The sequence below is a fragment of the Chiloscyllium plagiosum genome, chromosome 2, assembly GCF_004010195.1.
Source record: "Chiloscyllium plagiosum isolate BGI_BamShark_2017 chromosome 2, ASM401019v2, whole genome shotgun sequence".
NCBI lineage: Eukaryota > Metazoa > Chordata > Chondrichthyes > Orectolobiformes > Hemiscylliidae > Chiloscyllium > Chiloscyllium plagiosum.
This window is the reverse complement of record NC_057711.1, coordinates 18,702,752-18,722,044: the sequence shown is the minus strand read 5'-3', so window position 1 is coordinate 18,722,044 and position 19,293 is coordinate 18,702,752. Positions and strand designations below refer to the sequence as shown.

Genomic DNA, 19,293 nt, shown 5'->3' with positions numbered 1-19,293 from the left:
TGGAAGAGCAAATTACCACAGATGCTGGAATCTGCACTGAAAACAACAAATGCTGGGGATTACAGCAGGTCAGTTGGCATCCATGGAGGGAGAGCAAGCTTCATGTCAGCTCTGATGAAGAGTCATCTTGACTCAAAATGTTAGCTTGCTCTCTCTCTCCATGGATGCTGCCTGACACACTGTGATTTCCGTGATCCAGGTGGATATTTACTCAAAAAAACAATGATTAGTTTACTCATGGGATGTAGGTGTCTCTGGCTAGGCCAACATTTCTTGCCCATCCCTAATTGCCCAGAGGGGAATTAAAAGTCAACCACATGGGTCTGGAGTCACATCTAGGCCAGACCAGGTAAAGATGGCAGATTTTCTTCCCTAAAGGACATGAGTGAATCCAGATGGGTTTTTCTAACAATTGACGACAATTTTATGGTCATTAGTAGACAATTAATTCCAGATTCTTTATTGAATTCAAATGCTACCAACTACCCATGGTGGGATATGAACCTGGGTCCCAGAACAGTAGCTGAGTTTTTGGACTAATAGTCGAGCAATAATACCACCAGGCTATTGCCTCCCAATAATTATTTGTGTTCCTTCTAGCCGTGTGGGAGATTCACCAATAGTTGGGGCAGGTGCTTATGCCGATAGCACAGCCGGAGCTGCAGCTGCTACAGGAATGGGCGATATTATGATGCGGTTTCTCCCAAGGTATGTCTTTCTGACCAGATCCACCTTTTACCAGGTGATGGAGTTCAGAAATTGGAATGATCTAGCAGGGAGCAAACTTAAGACAGTGTATGTATGTGAAGGTATGTTGCATTGTAAAAATAGTTGCTGAGTTATGCCTGCACAGGAGACAGAAGTCTAAATTTCACAATTAGTAGTGAAAGTGTCCCCCACAAAAGAAAATACACCATTTGCTCTAATGTCGGCTGCCAGTGAAGATTTGACTGGCTTTAAAGCACAGACCCGTGTTTATTCCAGCATGAAGCCTCCTAAAATGGCATCTTTGTGTCTGGGATCAGGGCAAGAAATATTGAGTTTATTTACACAATGCTTAATCAAAGTAAGTTATATTTCCAGAAGCTTATTTTTGTTTGAGGGATTAGAACAGCACCGTTCTAAATTGTTTTTTATAGAGCTGGAGAGTTTGTTCAGTTAAAACTCGGTGATTTCTGCATGTACCAATCCCAACTTTTTGAGTCATTCATATGGAGTTAGTGTACAAGGACAGCAGGTTCACACTGTGAAATTTATTTCAATGCAGGGTCTATGGGTAAGAACTGTAACGGTGCTCCCTATGCAACAGAAAGATGTCTCTCCCAGCAATCTCTGGATGTTTGAATTTTTTTCCAGTGTGTAGAGATTTAATAACTTTCCAAATGCTCCCATACTAACAGCAAGCGCTAAGAACCTAATTGTAATTATTCCAGCAAATTTCAGTTCAATGATGCAGCAGTCACAATGATATTTGGCTCAAAGAAAGGGAAGATTGGGAGCTTGTTATTAAGGGCCACAGGCATTCTAGGATTTTACAATAGATACAACACAGAGGCCATTCAGCCTATTATTTCTGTTCTGTCTCTCTGTGAAAGCAATTTAAACAGTGCCACTCCCTTGGCTTTTTTTTCCTCATCGCCCTACAAACGTTGTCTCTTTAGATAATCATTCAGGTTTCTTTTGAAAACCATGGTTGTATTTGTCTCTCAGTCATTCTCAGAAAGTACATCACATTTCAGAGCTAAATCACTTGCTGCAGAAAACGTCCATCTTCCAGAGGAGGAGGTACTGGATGTCTTTAAATGCATACAGGTGTATGACTTGATCAGGTGTACTGCAGAACTCTGGGGGATGCCAGGGAAGTGATTGCTGGGCTCCTTGCAGAGATATTTGTATGGTCAATTGGCTAATGTGGTGCCACTATTTAAGATTGGTGATAAGGAATGGCCATGGTACTATAGACCGGTGAGTCTGACATTGATGGTGGGCAAGTTGTTGGAGGAAATTCTGAGGGACAGGATTTACACGAATTTGGAACGGCAAGGACTGATCAGGGATGTTCGACATGGCTTTGAGCGTGGGAAATCATGTCTCACGAACTTGATTGAGTTCTTTGAAGAAGTAACAAAGAGGATTAAGGGCAGAGCAGTAGATGTCAAAGAGCGTGATGCTGGAAAAGCTCAAGGATAGGTGCTGGGTCCACTGCTTATCGTCATTTACATAAATGATTTGGATGTGAACATAGGAGGTATAATTAGTAAGTTTGCAGATGAAATGAAAATTGGGGGTGTAGTGGACAGTGAAGAAGGTTACCTCAGAGTACAATAGGATCTTGATCAGATGGGAGCGCAGGTTCATAGTTTCTTAAGTAGAGTCACAGGCAGATAGGACAGTGAAGAAGGCATTAGGTATGCTTTCCTTCATTAATCAGATCACTGAGTATAGGAGATGGGAGGTCATGTTGTGGCTGTACAGGACATTGGTTAGGCCACTGTTGGAATATTCCATGCAGTTCTGGTCTCCTTCCTATCGGAAGAATGTTGTGAAACTTGAAAGGGTTCAGAAAAGATTTACAAGGATGTTCCAGGGTTGGAGGATTTGAGCTATCGGGAGAGGCTGAATAGGTTGGGGCTGTTTTCCCTGGAGCGTCATAGGCTGAGGGGTGACTTTTTTATAGAGGTTTATGAAATAATGAGGGTCAGGGACAGAATAAATAGACAAAGTCTTTTCCCTGGGGTGAGGGAGTCCAGAACTAGAGGGTATAGGCTAAGATGGGAAAGATATAAAAGGAACCTAAAGGGCAACTTTTTCTCACAGGGTGGTTCGTGTATGGAATAAGCTGCCAGAGAAAGTGGTGGAGGCTGGTACAATTACAGCATTTAAAAGGCATCTGGACATGGGCCAAGTGCTGGAAAATGGTATTAGATTAGGTTAGGAAATCTGGGTGGTATTGGTGAGTTGGACTGAAGGGTCTGTTTCTGTGCCGCGCATCTCTGACTGTATGACTCTAAATGAAAGCAACTTATTGTTGCTTCTTCTGTCAACCATCATAAATTGGTGAACCGGAAGACACCAATCAGGACCGACTCTCCCTGTCCACTCCCTCCTTTACAGACCTGCTATCATATCTCTTCTCACCTTCTCTTCTTCAAGGAGACTGGCCTCAGCTCAGAGCCATTTCCTTCTCCAATCTATCTATGAATTGGATGTTCCTTATTCCTGGAGTCATTCTCATGAGTCAGTTTTCCACTTGAGGCTGACACAATATTTTACATAAAGTTATTGTGCCCTTTTCTTGTTTTTGTAGCTATGAGCTATTTATAAAACTCATGTGTTTTAGATTCTTTCCAACCTGCACTGCCAGTTTCAATGATATACAGACATTTCCATTCCAGTACACCCTTTAGAATTCTATGCATTGATTTATGTTCCCTCCCCCACTTCTCTCTAGAATGAATCATAGAATCCCTGTGTTGTGGAAACGGGTGATTCAGCCAAGCAAGCCCACACCAAATCTCTGAGGAGGATCCCACCCAGACTCACCCCCTGCAATCCCTTCCCAAATCCCTGCAATTCCCATGGCTAATCCACCTAACCTACACATCCGTGAACACTACAGGCAATTTCCCATGGCCAACCCACCTAACCTACATTTCTTTGGACTTTGGGAGGAAACCGGAGCACCTGGAGGAAACCCACGCAGACACAGGGAGAATGTGCAAACTCCACACCGACAGTTGCCTGGGGCTGGAGTTAAACCCAGGTTGCCGGCACTGTGAGGTAGCCGTGCTAACCACTGAGCCGCTGTGCAGCTTTGTCATTGCTGTCTCGAAATGCACGCCCCATCCACCTCCCTCCCTCACAGAGAGCAGGGAAATCAGGCAGCAGTGTGGTTGGAATCATTTCCTATTTCTCTGCATTGCATTCTTCCAGTTGTGTGCCTATTTCTTTGTCTTCCTTTTCTATGTCCTTTTGAAGATTTACACTATCCTCCCCACAGTTCACAATAATTCTGTTTTATATCAGCCATAAATTTTGAATTGGTGACCTTGCACAAGTCTAGGTCACTGATATATCAGGAAGGATGGGAGTCTCAGCACTGATGACTGGAAAGCTGACAAGAGATATCCTCTGATATGAAAAATAATTGTTAGCGATATCTGGGGCAGCTCCGTGGTTAGCACTGCTGCCTCACAGTGCCAGGGACCCGGGTGTAATTCCACTCTCTGGTGACAGTCCAAACTCGGCACAGACATTCTCCCTTTGTTTGGTTGCTCTGGTTTGCTCCCATAGCCCAGTGATGTGCAGATTCGCGAAATGTAGGGTTATAGGGATTGAATGGGATGCTCTTCAGAGGGATGATGTAGACTCGATGGGTCAAATGGCCTGTAGGGATTCATCTGTTTCCAACACTCAGCCAATTTCATATTTAAATTGAGAGTGCCTTTATTCCCCCTCCCCATTGGGTTCTAACCATGCTCACAAGCTTTGCTCAACTTTCCTGCATTTTATCAAATGCTTTTTTTCAAGTCTATATATGCTGATTGCATTACCTTCCTGTACACTTCCTATTACCTTGGATTTTGTTAAACTTGATTTACTCTTAATAGCCTATTCTAAAACCGCCTCTTTCTTAACTTTTAACCTACCCACTGACCCAGGTCCTTCCTCTTTCCTATCATTTGCGCAGTATTTTCTTCCATTTTAATGACTGTTGAAACGTACTCCTTTGAGACCTTGACTATGACTGTTAAAATTCCCTTTTATATTGTTAGTTGTCCTCCCTCAAGCATTGAGGATACATCCGAGCAGGCAAAAGGATTGGGTGCCTATATTGATCAAAGCTACTGTTACATCATTGGAGAGGCATGATGTTGTTTTGGGGTCAAAGGCAGTGTCCATTTCCTTCATTTTAAGAAACAGCAGAGAAACGTTTGTGCCACAAAGTTTATACTAACAGTCCAGTAAATAGTGGGAAGGAACAAAGTGTAGAAAAATGCAATATCTATTGAGTATTTGAGTATTTATTGAGAAGTTTATTTGTAAACTGGCTTTTGCAATGGTGTAATAGGACAAAGAGTGAGACGTTCTGACATGTGAACAAGCCAATACGCTTGATCAGTGCATCTCCAGTTCAATGGGGAAGAAAGTGTTTGAACTAGTTATTGGGAACGAAATGGAACAAATGGAATTTATTTCAATGGAAGAACATTTGGTTCATATTACAGCAGCATAACCTTTAGAATAATCACAGAAAAGGGCTAGGTGCAATCAAACATAAAAATATAATTTGAGGAAGATTAACTTGGAAAGGAATCCAGCTGATTTGGATTGGAATTTAACAAATAACTCATTTTAAAGCAATAGTCAACCAATTGGAGGATTAGTTCAGGTACAAAAGTAGACAAATTTCCATTGGAGCTGGAAAAGCGCAGCAAGTCAGGCAGCATCCAAGAAGCAGGAGAATCGACGTTTCGGGCATGAGCCCTTCTTCAGGAATGAGGAGATTGTGCCAAGCAGGTTAAGATAAAAGGTAGGGAGGAGGGATTTGGGGGAGGGGCGTTGGAAATGCGATAGGTGGAAGGAGGTTAAGGTGAGGGTGAAAGGCCGGAGTGGGGGTGGGGGCGGAGAGGTCAGGAAGAAGATTGCAGGTTAGGAAGATGGTGCTGAGTTCGAGGGTTGGGACTGAGACTTCTTCCTGACCTCTCCGCCACCACCCCCATCTATCTCATTTCCAACGCCCCTCTCCCAAGTCCCTCCTCCCTACCTTTTATCTTAGCCTGCTTGGCACACTCTCCTTATTCCTGAAGAAGGGCTTATGCCCGAAACGTCAATTCTCCTGCTACTTGGATGCTGCCTGACCTACTGCGCTTTTCCAGCAACACATTTTCAGCTCTGATCTCCAGCATCTGCAGTCCTCACTTTCTCCTAGAAAATTTCTATTGGAGGGGTGGAATGTTAGAGCATTCAAAACTCAGGTTCCCTGGATGATTAAAGGTAGAGCAGTGAAAAAGAAACCAATAAAAAAGGCTTGTGATGAATTCCTCATATAGAGAACCAAACTGAGTATGGAAAGTGTAGAGAGCTTGAAAAGGGGGTGAGAGTGCAAGGGAGACTAGCTCAGTTGGCTAGATGGCTAGTTAGTGATACCAAGAGCACTGGTTCAACACCCACACTAGTTAACATTACTATGAAGGATTGTCCTTCTCAATCTCTCTCCTCACTTGAGTTGTCTGTCTCCAATGAGACATGTGCCCCATGGTCTGGTAAAACAATGGAAACTTTACCATTAGTGCCAGACTATTCAAATTATAAGTCTGCCTTTTCTTTATCTGAAAATGTTGAGAGGGATAAACCTCACAAAACAAGCTGGGAAAACCTTTACAGCCTATATTCCAGGACAAAATTAGTTAACATTTAGAAAACTAGCATTTGCCAACATTGGTGCAATTTGTTCTGCTACAACGTGAGGTTCATTAGCGCGAATTTTCTGTAATGCGATTGACAAATTGGGGACACTGTTTCCAAAGCACAAACTTTTTAAACATGTGTTGGCTGTAACGCGATTACATCACAAACCCTAAGCGCTGTTTCTAAAGTGCGATTTTTTTTTTTTCTATAACATGGGGTTACACAAGAATGCAACTATCGCATTTTAGAAGAACTGACTGTAGAAATTTGTTAAAATGAATTCCTGTTTGAATATCTAGAGTTCTTTTAAAGTAACAGAGAAGGACAAAGTTGTTTATATAACATTTCAAAAATTGTTTGACAAAGTGTCATCTGTCAGCAAAATTAAAACCCGCACGGTTAAAGGGATCAGTGCGCCTAAGCTTGGCTGAGGGAAGAAGTAGTGTTCAAATGTTCTTTTTCAAACTGGGGCAAAGTATACACTGCTGGTCCTCAGGGATGGTATTGGAGCCACTGCTGTTTTTTATATTAACTATATGGATCCAGAGATACACAGTATACTTTCATCGTTTTGAAGTGACCCAGAAATGAGAAGGACAGTAACAGAATTCAGAAGGCAATAGAGAGACTGGTGAAAAGGGCAGACAGTGATGGAAGGAATTTAACACAGAGAAACGTGAAATAATGCATTTTGGTAGCAAGTGTCTGAGACAAAATCAACTAAATGTTTCCCATTTAAAGAGGATGGAAGAAATTAGAGCTCTGGCAGTTTTTATGATGAAAGGCTTTATGGGATCCTTACTTTAATTAAGCAATAGAATGCAAAAACAAGAGTTATACTGATCCTTAAACATTGGTTGGGCCTTTCTTATTTGGGGTATTGTGTTCCATTCTGAGCACCATTAACTGAGAAAATGTTTGTTGTTAAGCTATGCAAAATTCTTCTCCCACCCATCTTCGTTTAACAATACAATGATTTCAGTATCAAGTATTCCTTAAATGCATCCATACCATTTACCTACACTGCCCCTTTTAGTTCAATTCTAAGAGATTTTTCACAGTTTCCCAATTGGTTTTATTTGTGGCCATATCATAATCATGTGTCTTGTTCTGATTAAGCCGATAAGCCAAGACGTCTTCTGTCTTTTCTATGAAACCCTTTCAGAATCATTACCATTAAGACCTTTAAAAAGTTACCCTTATCTCTTATTCTCTGGAGAAGAGCGCCCTAGCCTGTTCAATTTTTCCTGATAGGTCACACCGAGCCTATTTCTTGCAGTGGTTCAGAAAAAGGTATAAATTCTCAGTTCTGAATGCAGTTTCTCCCTGCAACGTTTCAGAAACAGACAGTTTTGACTGGAGTTTATTAAAATCAATCAGCATTCTTTCGCTGAGTAAAGTTTCCTATTTTGTGCACAAAATTCATCGTAAGAATTGTAAAATGTTCTTTGAGTACATTTTTCATGTGGACATTATTTCAGTTTGACATTTTTTGCCTCAAATTAGTTACCAGGCAGTGGAATATATGAGATTGGGAATGGAACCAACTACAGCTTGCCAGAAAGTTATTGCAAGAATTCAGAAGTATTACCCAAAGTTTTTTGGCGCAATCATCTGTGCGAACAGAACTGGAGGTTATGGTAAGTCTTTAAAACAAAACCTGTTGTAAGGATAAGTGGTGAAACTAACTTCCTGAGAGAAAATCTCAAGCCATGCAGGAAATAAACCAGTCTTGGGTAAACTTGACTACACTTAACATTCATTCTATGTCCTTACAGACTCAATTTATCACTAAGTATCTGTACTTGCTCACTTGTGTACAGGTTTGTGTTTGTTATAACAAAAATATGTAAAATTCCACATTTTTTGCCTCCAGTTTTTTTTTGTGATATCTAGAGAAACATTTTGATTAAATGACCCTAGCTAGAGCTGAAACCCTGTCTTTGGACTATGCATAGTAAAGTGAAGTACAACCAGAAATCTGTGGAGCCTCAGTCACTGGGAATGTTCAAGGCATAGCTTTCTGGAGACCAATACATTGAGAGGTGTGGGGACAGTGCTGAGGTAGAACAGGCTTGGTGGACTGAGTGGCCTCCTGCCCAACATTTGAAATCACTGCAATGCCTAGATACAATGTAATGATGTCAGTACATACTTTCTTAATGACTATCATCTCTGACTTTTTCCAGCACATCCCAATTGATAGGGGGTGGATGGGAAAGATCAAATGGCTTGGTACCTGGACTTTCAATGGCCCATGATAAAATCTTACCAGAGATTGCTTTTCGTAAATTACCTTAATTTGTAAGATATAGGTGGCAGCTACGTAATTGGTGGATAAGTCATGGGAAATGCAGGATTGCAGGGAATAAGGTTTGGAGCGATGGGTCTGGATGGGATGCTCTTTGGAGAGCCAGTGTGGACTCGATGGACCAAATGGCCTGCTTCTGCATTTTAGTGATCCTATGAATAGATAGGTCACTGGGATGAGAATCATACAATTAGGCACCTTGCAGCTTCCAGACTCAACAATGAGTTCAAAAATTTCTGGCAGTAATCTCTTCCATGTTCTGGCCTTATTATTGTTTTTATTTTGTCGTTTTCCTATCACATAATCATTTCATTTGGTCCTGCCATGTCTTACACCTTATCATGCTTTTTAAAAATTCTTTTTAAGACTCAACTGTTTGACCGGCTTGTATCCCATTAAAATGACTTTTTTTCAGTTCTGATGAAAAATCATGAGCATAAAATATTAAGTTGGTTCCTCTACTAGCATAGTTTTTGCTTTTATTTCACATTTCCAGCATCTGCAATGTTTTGCTTTCTAATCATAATTGGATCTAAATAAAATGGGTGTGGGATGGACTTGGAGGCAATCAGGATCTTCTGAAAGAATACTCAATGGAATGGGAGAGAGAGGCCAGGGAAATTCACTATGGACAATACAAAGCAGTAGAAATAGGGACTGAATAAAGAGACCTAAAGACAGTTGTGGACTCATGTTCTCTATACCTTGATTGTGTTTTCAAATTTCACAATGAATAGATTGTGAGATATGTTGCCGAATCAGTTGCGTTCATGTCCAAGAAGTCATGTTGAAGATTTATAGATCTCTCTCCAAACGCAGCTGGAGCTCAGGGAGAAGCCTCAATTAGTTGCTAGGGTGAGAAGATGGTAGGGCTGAACGTATTGGAGTTGAAGAGTGCCAAAGGCATTGTCCAACTGTATATTGTAGTGTATTGAAAATTAAACATTTTATTTGTTTGAAGGTACAATACACCTACTCTAACAAAGGGAGCATGCTACAGACAGATTTTAAAAGTTGGTCTGTGTTTAACAGCTCACGCTATTCCAATTCTGAATGTTCACAGCTGATTATATAATTGCTTTTGTCTCATGAACTTAGCGTACATCATGAAAGCTGTGTATTATTTGTATAGAGAAAAGCGACAGAACAAGGAATTTGGGGGTCCTCAAACACGAATCACAAAAGCGAGCATTTACGTTTGTAAGTAATAGGGAGGGTACACGGAATCTTAGCCTTTATTTCAAAGCGAGTGGAAGATAAAATCATAAGAGGTTGGTATTGGAGCTGTCAGAAAAGGTTCACTAAGCTGATACCAGGTTAAACTGTCTTGAGGAGAGGCACTGGATTCACAGAGTCATACAGAGTCAAAGCAGACCCTTTGGTCCAACCAGTCCATGCTGCACACGATTCCAAGCTAAACTAATCCTGACTCATGCCTGCTCCTGTCCCATATCCCTCAGATGATGCTTGATTAAATAAATGGCTCTACCTCTGTTATATATAGATCTTCAGTTATAGACATGGTCTTTTACAGTGATTAGTTGGTGGTTATTGAGGATTTTGAGTCTAGTCTGAGGATTGTTTGAGTTGGCAAAATACGGTGGTTACTATGTTCATTTTAATTCATGGAAGTGGATAACCCCACCAATAATCTAGAATATGATTCTGATCTGTGAGGACGCACATATCAACATGTTTAGCCCTATCTCCTGGAGTGATGCAATATGTTTTTTTCCCAGGACTGAAAGCTAGCTGTAGTTCTTTCACAGCATGTTTCCATAGTATAAGATTGAGACACTTTATAGAAATGCCTAATAAAGAATACCTGCTGGAAAAGAAACAGTTTGAATTTGTGACCAGCTGACTGGTTTTGTTTTGTCTCTCACATTCACGACCAGCCGTGAAGTAGGCAACGAATATTGGAAAGTATAAATGCGCAGGTCAACATTATTATCCTGTGAGGCCACAAAGGGATAGAGGGCTTGAAATCTGAATCACAAAACCACACACTCTATTTTGTCTAGAGGACATTTGCAATGCAGATTTTGTCAGAGGAATGAAATTGGAATTGGCTTAATAGAGAACGTTGTCAGCGAATGGTACATAAAAATGACCATAATTAGGAGCATGAGTAGACCATTCGGTCCTTTGACAGGATCAAACCTGTTGAGTTGTTGCAGCGAATTCTGTTTTCGTTTGAATGCAGAGAGCAGTGTTATGTAAGTATCACTGACTCCAATGTTGAAAATAGAGACACCGATATAGTATTCCACTGGCTTCACTTCAAGAAATAGCCATTTATAAATCCCACATTTCTAATTCCTCACCCTCTCCCTCTCAGTTCTTGGCCCAGTATGTAAATCATGAACGTTGCTGTTAAATGCATTGAACTTTGGGATTGTAACTTGTCTATTGTTGGATTTGCAGTCAATATTTGTGATTATAATTTCCAATTAGATTTTAGTCTCCCAGGACTTCGATCTTACTTGGCCATATTTATGTTGAGCTTCCTATTCTCTCTTGGGTTTTTTTTCTAATATTAACATGATAACAACATTTTAAGGATAGAGGAAGTCACACTAACTTCAGTGTAACTGTAATGGTTTTCGGCCAAAAAAGATTTCCCTACCTCCAGTTTACTTACAGTTTGCTTTTCAGTCATTTGCAGATGGAGAGGGGAGGTGATGTCCTAGTGGTATTGTAGCCGGGCTGTTAATCCAGAGACTCAGATAATGTTCTGGGGACTGGGGTTCAAATCCTACCATAGCAGAATCCAATTTTAAAAATAAACCCTAGAATTAAGAGTCTAATGATGATTAGTTGACAGGAAAAACCCATCTGGCTCATTCATGTCCTTTAGGGAAGGAAATTGCCATCCATACTTGGTCTGGTCTAACTCCAGACCCACAGCAATATGGTTGGTTGAGCCTTTGGACTGGGCAGTACTGTAAATGCTGGCCGAGCCAATGATGCCCTCATCCTATGAATAAATAAAAAAAGCTTGTAATCTTTTCAAATTTCCAAATCCCTTGGTTAATCCATTTGGGATCCAGTTTTAAGACATCCAACAGGCGTCAGGAGAAATAATTGACTGAATTGGATACTGAACTGCAGTTTCATGCTGGATATCAAGATATTTGTTCATAAAACCAAAGTATTTCAGATGCTGGAGAAATTACTTTTTTTAAAAAAAAGTGCTGGAGAAACTCAGCAGACCTGGCCATGTCTGTGAAGAGTGATCTCATCTACACTGGGAACACCAAATGCAGACTGAGTGCTTGCACTGCAGCATGGGTTTGTCCTGTTTGGAAAAGGACCTCAACCTATCCCTCTGACATTTCTCCAACTTGCGGCCACACAAATGCATTTGTCTGAAGCCTGAAGTGATGCTCTAGCAAAGCCCAAAGCAAGCTGGAAAAACAGCATCCTTTTTTCCACTTTGGCACTTTACAACCTTCAGGTTTCAACATGAAGTTTAACATCTTCTGACCATGAATTCTATCCCCCATTTTGATTAATCCCCTTTCCGACGCCATGGTGGATTGACATAGAGCTGCCTATTTTCTGCTATTAACATTTTCCATTAACCCCACTCCTCTTCTATACCCCTATCCATTACTATTAGTACTTACTGTGTCTTTGGCTCCTGGGCAGCTGTTCCACTTGCTCTTCCTTCCTGCCCAGGTTTTGACAACTGCATTCTCACCTCAGTTACTGTGGCTGACTGAGGTTGCTATCACCTTGGACTGTAGCAGTTCAAGTGTGGCCAGACCATCTTCTTAGTGCACCTCTGTTTGGCAGCCACTAATTGGCCAATAAATGAACATCTAAACTGAGGCCAGTATTACACTCAATTCTGTGCCTCTCACCCTAATTCAAAATACATCCCACTTTCTTAAAGGTGTCACAGAAATGAAAGTTATTGTTGTTACCATCATTCATCTATTTTTGAATATTTTAGAACCATAGAATCATACAGTACAAAAGAGAGCTTTTGGCCAATTGAGTCTATACCGCCAAAAATGTACCACTATCTACTGTCCTTCCACTTTCCTGCATTAGGCCCATAGCCTTGATTGTTATGCATTTCAAGTATTCATACAAATACTTTTTAAAGGTCATATGGTTCCTTGCCTCAACTAACTTCCCAAGCCGTGTATTCCAGACCTTGACCAACACTGGTGAGAAAGGTCTTCAAATCTTGTCTAAACATGCTGTGTTTCACTTTAAGATTATGCACCATGTTATTGACCATTCAGCAACGGGGAATAGCTGCATTCTGTTCACCCTGTCCATGCTTCTCATCATCTCATATTCCTCTATCAGGTCCACCCTCAATCTTCTCTGCTCTGAAGAAGACAAGTAAGAGAAAGTGAGGACTGCAGATGCTGGAGAGTCAGAGTCAAAAAGTGTGGTGCTGGAAAAGCACAGCAGGTCAGGCAGTATCCGAGGAGTAGTTTCAGGTAAAAATCATTTCTGATGAAGTGCTTTTGCTCGAAATGCCGACTCTCCTGCTCCTCTGACACTGCCTGACCTGCTGTGCTTTTCCAGCACTTCACTTTCGCCTTCAAAGAAAACAACCCAAGCGTACCCAGGCTCTCTCCATTCGCTGAAATACTCCATCTGGGTGACATCCTGTTGAATCTTCTTTGAAATCCCCTCCAGGGCAGTCACGTTTTTCCTATAGATTGGGGACCAGAATAGCACACAGTACTCCAGCTATGACCTAACCAAAGTTCAGTACAATGCCCTTCTAATCTATGCCATGAGTAATAAAGCTTTTTTAAACATCCGATTAACCTGTCCTGCTACCTCTGGGATCTTTGGACAAGCACTCCAAGATCCTTCTGTTCCTCTGAGGTTCCCTGTGTCTTTGTATACCAAGTCTGACTGGCTATTCTAAATATTATATATTCTAAACATTTGACAATAAATTATATGACTAAGAGAGCCTGATAATTGCAATGGACTTTGTTGGAAAGCCACTGGAACAGTTATTTTGTGAGGACAGTTGAAATGGGTCCAAGAACAGGTCACCCCTCTTGATCATAGTGCAAGGTTTGAAAGACATGACAAAAATATTTGAAGCAGTTGCTTTGTGGTTTTTTCATATCATTTTAACAATGAGATTCGTGAATGAATTATTCTTTCCCAGAGTGGGAAGAGGAAAGTGCAACAAGTACAATAGAAGGGGAACAAAGAAAATGGTGAGTTCTACAATGTACACATTGTCAAAGCAATTCAGTGTGCTAATTCCCAAAGAATATTCCAGATTGGTCGTGGAAGTTGCATTATAATTAGTACTGTTGATTTTAAGGAATGGTAGCTTTTCTTCTTTATAACGATTCTGCTTCTCTTGACTTTGTAGTTAATGATACTCATCTAAAGCTAAAACAAGAACAATGTTCAAATCGAGGGAGAGTTATTCCGCAGCTGGTCACATTGCAGTAATTGGAAATTTACTGTTGCCTTTTTTTTTTTGAAAAATGTGTGACTTTTCTCAGTGACATAAGGTTGAAGTTCACTCAAAATCCTGAGAAACAATTTCGAATAAGGATTGTGTGGTTCAAGATAACAAGCTTATTGCTGTTGAGTTACATTAACCATAACTGAGTCTTTCTGAACTTTTCCTTATAGGTGCTGCATGCAGTAAATGTCTAGGATTCAACCAATTCCACTTTATGGTTCACAATCCATCAGGGACCTCGGAGCAGATAGTGGATTGCATTTAAAGCTACAGTGATGCATCACTTTCAACGACTTTAAGGCTTGTTATCATTTGCACTCACTTTTGAACCTAAATGACACCTTGCAATCTGTTAACGTATCGTAAGAAACCTTGTTGTCATGTGATTTGGTAACTGGACCATATTGATTGCCAATATAGTCTTTGCAGATTGTTTGTCTTTGAATTTTGAGATGTATTCTAAATGTGAACACTCTTTGTTCATGTGCATGCACATGAACACTTGACCTTTCAGAATCCGCTGAGCTTGTGTCATTATTAGACCATGATTGATCTATACCATGAGTCCAGGAGAAAGTGAGGACTGCAGATGCTGGCGATCAGTGTTAAAAGGTGTGGCTTTGGAAAAGCACAGCAGTTCAGGCAGCATCTGAGTGGCAGGAGAGTTGACATTTCAGGCAGAAATCCTTCATTCCTGATGAAGGGCTTATGCCCGAAATGTCCATTCTCCTGCTACTTGGATGCTGCCTGGCCGACTGTGCTTTTCCAGCACCACAATTTTTGAATATACCATGAGTCCATTTATCTATTAGATATTTGGAACCAGAACGAAAATCAATAAGTAATTGGAGAACCATTAAAATTACACTAGTAACAACCATTCATGGATATGTTTGCAAATACATGAGATCTATATGGACATACGAAGGTCTTCCATCCCCTCATCTCTTGTATAATTTAATGAAATGATTGATCAGAATCTCATTCCCATTCACCTGGAACTAAATTAATTCAGAAAACTGGGCAGCATGGACAACTTGGGCCCCTGTTTCCATGCTGTAAATCTCTCTGCTTTTGACCCATATCTTGTGATTTTTACAACTAATAATTGATTGATCTCTCATGTTCAGAAAATTTCAATTGACCCAGCATCCACACCTCCTTTTGAGGGTAAGGGAGCAGCATCTGTAAATGTGTACTGTGCTGGACTGTGAAGCCATCATTTCAGAACTGCCTTCACATAGTGGTAATACCAAATTGTCAGACTGACCTACTGCTCCCTGAGTGCACTAAACTAAGACACAAGACTAACCCCAGTTAAAGAACCTTCCATCACTTTGAGCCATACTGGGTACACCATCCTTTCAGCCTGGTGAAGGGCAACAACTCAAATGTCCAATCCAAACATGTGCAGGTCAGGTGAATTGGCCATGCTAAATTGCCCATAGTGCTAGGTGCATTAGTCAGAGGTAAATATAGGATAGGGGAATGGGTCTGGATGGGTAACTCTCAGGAGGGTCGAAGTGGACTTGTTGGCCCTGTTTCCATATTGTAAGGAGTCTAATCTAACCAAAAAAGGTGTTCTGAAGGAACAGCCTCAAAGTTGTTAAATGTTTAAAAAGAAAACTGCCCCTCACTATAATGATTAGCCTAACATTAAAATGTAGCTGCCTAATGAGCTGGACTCTGGGATACATGTACAAACTAGGAGAGGGAGAACATAACAAAGAGGTGTAGTTAGTAAATTTGACGTTCATTTGCACATTTCATTTTATAGATATAGACAGATGAATTGTTGTAGTTGAAGGGCACTCCCGACAAGGTCGTCTTGTATTTTTAAATGACCTTTCTGACTTGATATGACATAACTCTGGAGCTGGTACCCTTGAACCCAATGAACTGCTTTGTTTGCAAATAGCAAACATTGGTTATGCAGAGTTGTTGCTGAACTAGCTGCACGGCAGCTGCCCCTCAATACACTTCTGAAGCTGCTACATATCAATTGTCTGCTTAACTCATGAACTACCAACCATTGTTGATTGTCAAGGTTTAGTCAAGCAGTTCTACTTAAACATGTTGATGTCATAGAGTCAGGGAGAGTTGTAGAAATGTACAGCATGGAAACACACCCTTCGGTCCAATTTGTCCATGCTGACCAGATAACCCAACCCAATCTAGTCCACTTTCCAGCACGTGGTTCATATCCCTCCAAACCCAATCTATTCATATACCCATCCCAATGCCTTTTAAATGTTGCAATTGTACCAGCCTCCACCACTTCCTCTGGCAGCTTATTCCATACACATACCACCGTCTGTGTGAAAAGATTGCCCCTTAGGTCTCTTTGTGGGCGGCACGGTGGTACAGTGGTTAGCACTGCTGCCTCGCAGCGCCAGAGACCCGGGTTCAATTCCCGCCTCAGGTGACTGACTGTGTGGAGTTTGCACGTTCTCCCCGTGTCTGCGTGGGTTTCCTCCGGGTGCTCCGGTTTCCTCCCACAGTCCAAAGATGTGCAGGTCAGGTGAATTGGCCATGCTAAATTGCCCGTAGTGTTAGGTAAGGGGTAAATGTAGGGGTATGGGTGGGTTACGCTTCGGCGGGTCGGTGTGGACTTGTTGGGCCGAAGGGCCTGTTTCCACACTGTAAGTAATCTAATCTAATCTAATCTTTTATATCTTTCCCCTCTCAACCCAAACCTATGTCCTCTAGTTCTGGGCTCCCCCATCCCAGGGAAGAAACTTTGTCGAATTATCCTAACCCTTCTCCTCATGATTTTATAAACCTCTATAAGGTCACCCCTCAGCCTCCAATGCTCCAGGGAAAAAAGCCCCAGCCTGTTCAGCCTCTCCCTATAACTCAAATCCTCCAACCCTGGCAATATCCTTGTAAGTCTTTTCTGAACCCTTTCAAGTTTCACAACATCCTTCTGTTAGGAAGGAGACCAGAATTGCATGCAATATTCCAAAACTGGCCGAACCAATGTCCTGTACAGCCGCATCATAACCTCCCAACTCCTGTACTCAATATTCTGACCAATAAAGGAAAGCATACCAAACGCCGCCTTCACTATCCTATCTATCTGCGACTCCACTTTCAAGGAGCTATGAAACTGCACTCCAAAGTCTCTTTGTTCAGCAACACTCCTTAGGACCTTACCATTAAGTGTATAAGTCCTGCTAAGATTTGCTTTCCCAAAATGCAGCACCTTGCATTTGTCTAAATTAAACTCCATCTGCCACTTCTCAGCCCATTGGCCCATCTGATCAAGATCCCGTTGTAATCTTAGGTAACCTTTTTCGCTGTCCACTTCATCTCCAATTTTGGTATCATCTGCAAACTTACTAACTATACCTCTTATGTTCACATCCAAATCATTAGTATAAATGATGAAAAGTAGTGGACCCAGCACCGATCCTTGTGGCACTCCACTGGTCACAGGCCTCCAGTCTGAAAGGCAACCCTCATCCACCACCCTCTGTCTTCTACCTTTGAGCTAGTTCTGTATCTAAATGGCTAGTTCTCCTTGTATTCAATGAGATTTAATCTTGCTAAATAGTCTCCCATGGGGAACCTTGGAGAACGCCTTACTGAAGTCCATGTAGATCACGTCCACTGCTCTGCCCTCATCAATCCTCTTTGCTACTACTTCAAAAAACTCGGTGTTTTTTGATAAATGTCACCATAAGCTCAATCCTTGCAACATAGCCATACCATACTCAATAAGATCATCAGATCATATCTCCCCTCAAGTCAATGTTATTTCTGATCTTTTATATCAATTCCAAATCTGAAATGGTTGCAATTGTCAGAAAAAATGAAATAAATTAATTTCTTTTCTTAAAGTTGATTTTTTTGTTTTGTACATACAGTGACTGATATTAAAGAATTTCAGGAGATTTTCACACTTTTGTAGAGGATGATTTGATTTTCTGAACGTTTCTATAAGTCAAAAACATGGAGCAATGTTAACATGGTGAAAATGTCCCAAAATGCTTCTCTGGAGTTTTACAAAACAACATTTGATCTTGAGTCCGATAAGCGAACACAAAGGCAGGTCACCAAAGCTTAATTAAGGAGGTAAGTTTTGGTCAAACTTCAAAGGAGAAAAGAGAGGTAGAGAGATTAAGGGAGGGAAATTCTGAGATTGGGGTAAGCAATGAATTCATGTGTGATTCATCTTGCAGGTACAGAAGAGATAAGAATTGGAGCAATACCGAAACTGCCAAGTGGTATGAGGCTGGTGATGGTTACAGAGATAGGAAGGGGAATCAATGGTGTGAGGTGACAATAGTTAGACTTAAGCCAATGCTCTTCTCACTTTGTTGTCATTTTGTGACTACTCATGTTTTTTGCATCTGTTCCCATTCTTTGAAGCTCCACACCCAATAAGTAATCAACAATTTTTAAATGACAACTTCAGAGAAAAAAAATAACCATCATTCCTAAATAACATTATCCTTCATTTAGAAATTCTTATAGCTATCCTACCCACCGATCAGAAGGATCGCCAACATAATAAAACTTATAAATTTTGGTCTGACTTGTACACTTTTAAATATAGTTCCAATCTGAACAGATATTTTCTTTTTCTTTATTTTCCCCCTCCGAATATGCAGACAATCTCTTGCTGGCTTTTTGGTTTCAGTCTTGTATAGCTGAAGCGAGCAGCGAAACTGAAGCAACTTTTTCACAACCAACTTTGTTCATCTACAGAATGACCCACAGTAAATTACCAACCCACATGTGCCATGACCATCTAGAAGGACAACAGCAGCAGACACACTGGATCAACATCACTTGCAAGTTGCCCTCCAAAGGGGAGGGGTGTAGTTGGTCAGGGGCGGAGGGGTCCTAAAGGTAGTAACCAGCACCAATCCAGTGGAGATGTCAATCAATCGAATTGTTGACCTTTGATTTCCACCCATGCTCTTGATTCTACATAAATCTACCTTTTTTGTTTTAAATTTGTTCACAATATGTGGGTGTTGCTGGCCCTTCCCTAAATGCCTGCAGGGCAGGTAAGTGTTAACCACCTTGCTGTGATCATGGAGTCACATGGAGGGTTTATCAGGGCAAAGATGGCAGATATTCTTCCCCTTACCAC

General features: G+C 41.1%; 1 protein-coding gene and 1 long non-coding RNA gene across 2 annotated transcripts in view; both read left to right on the top strand.

Annotated features, from left to right (window-relative positions):
• Positions 1-14,825, top strand: part of LOC122557314 (N(4)-(Beta-N-acetylglucosaminyl)-L-asparaginase-like) — a 31,295-nt gene extending 16,470 nt beyond the window's left edge. The window contains exons 7-9 of the mRNA XM_043704893.1: positions 601-708; positions 7,918-8,051; positions 14,360-14,825. Of these exons, the coding sequence (XP_043560828.1) occupies positions 601-708; positions 7,918-8,051; positions 14,360-14,454 (337 nt within the window). The 3' untranslated portion in view covers positions 14,455-14,825. The remainder of the gene's footprint in view (positions 1-600; positions 709-7,917; positions 8,052-14,359) is intronic.
• Positions 14,826-17,648: 2,823 nt separating this feature from the next.
• On the top strand, positions 17,649-18,722 carry LOC122565316. Its single transcript, XR_006316131.1, has 2 exons — positions 17,649-18,266; positions 18,374-18,722. It is a non-coding gene; the product is annotated as an uncharacterized LOC122565316 (long non-coding RNA).
• The last annotated feature ends 571 nt before the right edge of the window (positions 18,723-19,293 follow it).